At 44.6% G+C, this 7,099-nt stretch overlaps 1 protein-coding gene across 3 annotated transcripts in view; it reads right to left on the reverse strand.

Moving 5' to 3' along the window:
• The window catches only part of SQOR (sulfide quinone oxidoreductase), a 45,066-nt gene that overhangs the window by 15,128 nt on the left and 22,839 nt on the right, over positions 1-7,099 (reverse strand). For all 3 annotated transcript variants that reach the window (XM_040620533.1, XM_040620535.1, XM_040620534.1), the window contains exon 4: positions 892-945. In XM_040620533.1, the coding sequence (XP_040476467.1) occupies positions 892-945 (54 nt within the window). The remainder of the gene's footprint in view (positions 1-891; positions 946-7,099) is intronic.

Raw genomic sequence — 7,099 nt, forward strand, 5'->3', positions numbered from 1 at the left:
ATTATTATTATTATTATTATTATTATTATTATTATTATTATTATAAAATCTCCTTGTATGTTACTGTTTCTAAAGTCTCAGCCCATGCTGACAGTGGATAATTCGCTGCGGGAAATCGTACTGACTCCTAGGCACAGATGAGGGAACTGAAGGACAGCAAGGTTGAGAGACCCACCTAGACTCTTACAGAACCAGATGCCGAGACTCCTGACCATGGCCTCGGGTTCTCCTCACAGGACCTCCCTACTTCCTGGTTCCGAAAGCAAAACACACTAGCCAAGCGATAAGCAGCTGATCTCTTATTTCCTTCATTACTTGTCTCTAGTTTGAAGAGGTTGTTGTTAAGGAAAAAGGTGCCATAAAGTGGTAACCAAGTTCCTTTTAGGAAGACTGGTGACAAAGGGCAGTTTATGACCCCTCATCCAATTCAAGTTGCTTCCCTGGGAACTCTGGAGCAGAGGGAGGCAGGGAGAGTCAGAGAAAGAGAGGAGATCTGACTCGCCCTTTGGCTGACCAGCCAGGGAGCAGGACATCATGCTGCAGGGACGCCGTGGAACTGAGGGGAGAAAAGAGGCAACTCGGTCCTACACAGCAAGGTAGTTTTCTCGTGAGTCTGGAAAAGCCTGCTCTTTTGCAAGAACTGCCATTAGGGCATGGACACGCTAAATTTGGATTAAAGCGTAAAGCTAGAACATATCATCATTGTTGACATCATTGACAAAATCTTAAAAGATTTTTTTAAAAACCATAAAAAGACTGCTGAGAAAAGAAAAACTGAAAGAGGATCCCTTAGAACTCTTTCATGCCAGAATGAATACAGGGCAACTAAAGGCAGCATCTGATCTTGGCATAAGTAGGCCAGCGTCACACAGAAGTGGTTTCACATGGTACCTTCTCATAGTCCAGCTGGATTCCGAGAGCAATAATAAGGTATTTGTAGGAGATCTGCAACACAAAACAATGGTATTTTAGACCAGGATCCCAGAAGTGACAGCCCAAGGGCTAACCAGCCCCAGCCCCCATGTGGCCACCCCCATGCCTCCATTTTCTACTGTGGACACCTTGAGGCTGTGGGTGATGGGCAGGGGACAGGGAGGGAGGCACGCTCCCATCTGCCATCACGTCTGCCATTCCGGTTTCTCAGGCCTCAGCGCCTCACAAGTATTGTATGACCTGCCGGGCCCCGAGGGCTTGAGAGTCCTGTGTTTTTACACAGTGGAAAGGGATACAAAGAAGCCACAACTATTTGTGTGGTGCTTCTATTAACACCTCCTCATGCTGAGGGGTGGGAGACGCACTTCCTAATCTTGAAAGACAATCAACTTTAAAATTTGTAGAGTCATGTGTGACTCCCAGGCAAATCTGACCTGCCATACGGATTGGATCGATACTCTAAGTGAGAAACTGCTCTTTTGAGGGTCATGGAAAAGGATGTGATATAATGTACATGACCTTACTTAATGATCTATTTAGAACTTAAAAGTCCCTTCTTTAAATATGGGTATTGTGGGGCATCTGGGTGGCTCAGTCAAGTGTCTGCCTTTGGCTCAGGTCATGATCCTGGGGTCTTGGGATCGAGCCCCATGTCAGGCTCTTTGCTCAGCAGGGCAATCTTCTTCTCCGTCTCCCTCTGCCTGCTGCTCCCCCTGCTTGTGTGCTCTCTCTCTCTCTCTCTGTCAAATAAATAAATAAAATCTCCAAAATAAATGGATGAATGAATGGTGATTACTCATGCCAAGGGCAAAAGTATCCATATTTATCATGATGGAAATGTGGGTTTAAGATCAGAAGGAAGAAAGCTGAGGCCAGAAAGTGTAAGCAAGAGGGACATAAAGAAACAGAACTTGACGAGAAAACTGGAGTTGGAGAACGATCGTAATGAAAGTCAGGGGCCCAGCAAAGGAGTAATGGGTTATAATTAATTATCACGATCTTGTACTAAAAGGAGAAGCAGAGCAGCAAGAAGAGTAGGTCACAGCTGAAGAGAGTGCTTGGCTCAGGCTGGGGAGCCAAGGGCAGCAAGTCTCTGCAGAAGTCCGGCTCTGGGATCCAGGAGGCTCAGCTCCAAGATCAGCTCCATAGTGAGGCCTTCTGATGATTCAATTCCCCTCCCCACTGGCCCCTTCTGGCCCCTTCCTTACCACAGTGCACATGATGCTTTATAGCAATGCTTGTGTTACACAGGAATAATGTCTTCCCTCACTACACGGAATACTCCAGAGGATCAAGGGTATGTCTTAGTCTTCGTATTCCCAAAATTAAAGTGAGGAACTCAGTAATATTTCTTGGATGAATAGATGGGTTTCAGTTGTTTGTGAAATACATAATTTATCCAAGTGCACAGATAATATACACATCTTCCTCCGTACGATTTGCCTATCCATAGACAGGAGAGTGTAGCAGGCCCATTAGCTACCTGACTGAGCTATGCTGAGTCTTCAAGGTAAATGGGGTCAGATGGGACATGGGGTCTGGGGGTGATGATCTACAGACAGAACATGAACACGGTCAACAAGAAAAACCTTTGGTTTGTGTGTGTCCCGATTGTTTAATTAGAGTATAACATTGATTATTTTTGAGGGCTAGTAACAGACAAGCTTAATATCACGTGCGCACACACACACACACACACACACACACACACACATGCAAAATCATTAAGGGAGAATAAACCCTAAAGAGAACAAAGAACAAAAAGAAAGCCTCAAGCCTTCTGAATAAATTCAAGTTTCCAGGCCAGATGATCTAAATTCTAAGGAATTGCAAAAACTTGTAGACAAGACTTTAGAGCAATTACAGCGAACAGTGCAGACGTTGCCAGAAGGATAATACGGGCACATATTCTAATTTTCTACAGGGAATTGGGGGCGGTGCACTCTACTAACACCCTAATAAATTGGATGTTCCAGACTCATCCACTAAGGAAATGCCTCTTGGTGATTTAGGAAAAAAACAGCAACATAGGTTCACAGATTGCAAACTGCAGTCAGTCAGCCAGGGCTCAAGCACTATGCCGGCACACAGAGGATACTTAGTAAGTATATCCTCTTCCTTTTTTCATGTGTTCTTTAAAAAATAACATCTCTTGAGCATTCAAGCTGCAGGACACTGTTCTAAGTCTTTCACATGTTTTAATTCATTTAGTCTTCAAAATAACCCAATGAGGTACATGGTATTATTACCATTTTTTTTTTTTAGATTTTATTTATTCATTTCAGAGAGAGTGGGAGGAGGAGCAGAGAGAGAGGGACAAGCAGACTCTGCACTCAGTGCAGAGCCCAATGCAGGGCTTGATCTCATGATCCTGAGATTACAATCTGAGCTGAAATCAAGAGTCAGATGCTTAACCAACTGAGCCACCCAGGCACTCCTTATTAGTCCCATTTTATACAGATAAAGAAAATGAGACACAATTTGCTCACAAATATTTGCTGAGTACCTCCTATGCGACATATTGTGCTAGGTCCTGGACATGCAACACTGAACCAGACTGCTCCCACCCCTCCAAGAACTCAGTCTAGTGTGTGAGATAGGTATTATCAGATAATCACACAAATAATTACTAAATCATAGAATGCTGTGATAGCGTGTTAAGGGGGAACCTGACCTAGTCTAGTAGGCCAGGGAAAGCTTTTCTGAAGGGGTAAATCTAAGGTAAAGATAAGTAGGAGTTAGCTAGGAAAAGAGGTAAGCTCAGCATGTGCAAATGTCCTGGGGAAGGAGGAGGCCAAGGCATGTGAGCAAATGAGAGGAAAATGTGCTGGAGCAGAAATGACGATAGAGAGGGAGAGAGAGAGAAAGAATGGAACCAGAACCAGGTTAAGTCTGGAGAAGGAAAAGGGCCAGTCCACACAGAGCCTATGGGACACATTCCAGACAAACAGACCCCTGCCTCAGGGAAGAGTTAGAGACACATTGAGTCTGGATTTCAGCAATGCTTTCAACTCTGTCTTGAAGAAATACTAATGTATAAACTAAGCATGGAATAATTTTGGTAACTTTTTAGCAAAAAATATTCGCTAAACAATGTTGATTGATGCACGCTAGAAAAATCTCTCAAGGGACATGTTATCAAATTAAAACCTTGAACTTAAATGAAGCCATCGTGGATAATGGCTAGGGGAAAAAAATGGTAACTGGATGACAGAATCATAAATCCACAAGATCCAGGCAAGTTGGAAAGATGAACTAAAACCAACAAGATGATATTTCCCGTGAGTTGGTATATGCGGATTTCCGAGATCTGGCTATAACAGACTTTTGCTTAATAAAATCTTGGAAGAAAGTCCTGCCAGTTTACACCAACCTCTTCCCCAGCCCTAAAACAAGACACCGCAACTTTCCTAAGAGTCTGAGCCCTAGATGTCTAAGCAGGGCTCAGAAGTGAGAACACCTACCAGCGCCTCTCATTCTCAAGAGATGAGACAAGTTTATGATTCTTGAGATGTGCACAAACCCAACCACAGAGGGCTCTAGGCTATATGTGTAATATAAAGGGGTCTAATCAAGGAGGCAGGCACTGCTGTACCAAGGAGGTGATATATATTGTCAGAGACAGGTGTTCTGGCCCCAAGAACAGTGGACTGGCAAAGGAAATGAGCCCCAAAGCTCAATCTTGTGAACTGAGAACAATCTTCCGTTTAATAGTGTCTGCTCTCCTGGAGATGCTGGAGAGAATAAGTTCATCAACAGGGAGAAATAATTTTTAAGTGTTTTATAAATATGTATGTGTGTATATATATATGCATATATATCCTAATCTATTATATATATTCTAATCGAAAGCCTGACTTGACATTGGGTCATGTGAAAAAAAGGCCTAGAAGTTTGAACTGACCTCAAGCCCAGCATGAATCAGCATTGTGGTAACGGTTGCTAAAAAGGCAAATGCTAACTTAGGCTATATCCAGTTGTGGGAGGGAATAGTGTCACTCTATTCTGGGCTGTTCTGTAAAGTTGCCTACTCTTCTGGGCAACCTCTTTCACGGGGACACTAACAGGACAGATGATGTCCACAGCAGGGCAGAGAGAACGACAAGGGCACTGGAGACCATGGAACAGGAGAAAGTGCTGAGGAAAGTGGAGACAGGGCACAAATCGACCTGAAGACTAGATTTACACAGACGATAAGAGCCATCTTCTCATAGTTGAAGGGTTCCTCCACAGAAATGGAAAGGTACTCTTGGCCATGCTACAGGACAAAACAAGGAACAAGAAAGGCATTAAGGCCAAAAACACCCTGGGGGCCCAAGGAAGACTATGAAAGAGGCTACAGAAAGGTAGATTCTGACTCCATGATTTTGATGTAACCTGTCTGTCTAAAAAAATGGAGAGCGATCACTTGTTGTCAGAGAACTCCTTGACCTGGGAACGTGTAAATACCAACCCACTTTAAATTCAATCCCTCCCTGCACTGGCCCAATTTCAATTACTCTGCTCTATTTACTTTCATTGGTACTCGTCGCCTTCCAGGGCACTATATAATGTACTTATTATGTCTATTGGTTATTGTATGCCCTCCCCTGCTCGAGATAAAACCCAGGAAAGTAAGGATTTTTGTTTCTTTTTGTTCACTCATATATGCCTAAAACCATATCTAGTTTATAGAAGACACTTAAAAGGGGCACCAAGCTGGCTCAGTCGGTAGAGCATTCAACTCTTGATCTCTGGGTCCTGGGTTTGACCCCATGCTGGGCATAGAGCTTACTTGTTTTTTAAATTTATTTATTTATTTATTCATTCATTCATTCATTCATTCATTTTGACAGAGAGAGAGAGAGCACGTGTTGGTGAGGGGGCCAGCAGAGGGAGAGGGAGAGAGAATCTCAAGCAGGCTCCACACTCAGCTCAGAGCCCGACTTGGGGCTTGATCTCACAACCCTGAGATCATGACCTGAGCTGAAATCAAGACTAGGGGGCTCAACCAACTGAGCCACCCAGACATCCCTAGAGCTTACTTTAAAAAAGAAAGAAGGAGGCGTGCCTGGGTGGCTCAGTCTGTTAAGAGTCTACCTTTGGCTCAGGTCATGATCCCAGGGTCCTGGGATGGAGCCCCAAGTTGGGCTCCCTGCTCAGCAAGGGGGCCTGCTTCTCCCTCTCCCTCTGCCCCTGCTCGTGTGCTCTCTCTCTCTTGTTCACTCTGTCTCTCAAATAAATAAGATCTTTAAAAGGAACGAAGGAAGGAAGGAAGGAAGGAAGGAAGGAAGGAAGGAAGGAAGGAAGGAAGGAAGGAAGGAAAGGAAGGAAGATGCTTAAATATTTGTGGGAAGAGGAAGGCAGACAGGCAGGCCAGCTAGAGAACCAAGGGTCATGAATGCTGTAAGGCAGGTACTCCTGGTCAAGGTTTAGGAAAAGGTTACAAAGAATCTCTAAATTGGGTGCCTCGTGGCTCAGCTGGTTAAGCACCTGCGTTCCGTTCAGGTCATGATCTCAGGGCCCTGGGATTGAGCCCCAGGTGGGGCTCCCTGCTCAGCAGGGAGTCTGCATCTCCCTCTCTCTGCCCCTCCCCCCTAATTGTGCTCTCTCTCAAATTTTTTTTTAAAAAGATTCTCTAAACTCAACAAAATTAAATGCAAAATTTAATCATCTCAGGGTCCTGAGATGGAGCCCCAAGTGGGCTCCGCATTCAGCAGAGAGTCTGCTTAGGACTCTCTCCCTCTTCCTCTGCACCTCCCCTGTGTGTGTGCACACGTGCTCTCTCTCTCTCTAAAATAAAATCTTTTTTTAAAAAAATTGGTTTATGTATATGCATTTTCTAGATAAGGCTTTTATCAGGTGCTCAGAAAGATCCATGACCCAAGGAAGGGGTACAAATGCCTGTAGCCAATGAGTCCCTGCTTAGAGGAAGGGGTTGGACTTGAAAACCTTTCAGATCCCCACCAAGTCCCAGATTCTATAGCTCTGAGAAAATGCCTGCCGCACTGCTGGGCTCGGCGGCAGCCAAGAGGACAAGGCACTGCAGATGGCTTCTAAGCCTGGCATCTCACCATCCCGCTCTCACCCCGACAGGGGCTTTGCTCTCTGGGTGATAGGAGCAGACTTCTGAATAGTACTGAGCACTTAAGAGTCTCAAGCTTCAGGAACAGAAATTCTCCTTTTC

This window comes from Ursus maritimus, unplaced genomic scaffold (genome assembly GCF_017311325.1).
Source record: "Ursus maritimus isolate PB19 unplaced genomic scaffold, ASM1731132v1 scaffold_35, whole genome shotgun sequence".
In the NCBI taxonomy this organism is placed as follows: Eukaryota; Metazoa; Chordata; class Mammalia; order Carnivora; family Ursidae; genus Ursus; species Ursus maritimus.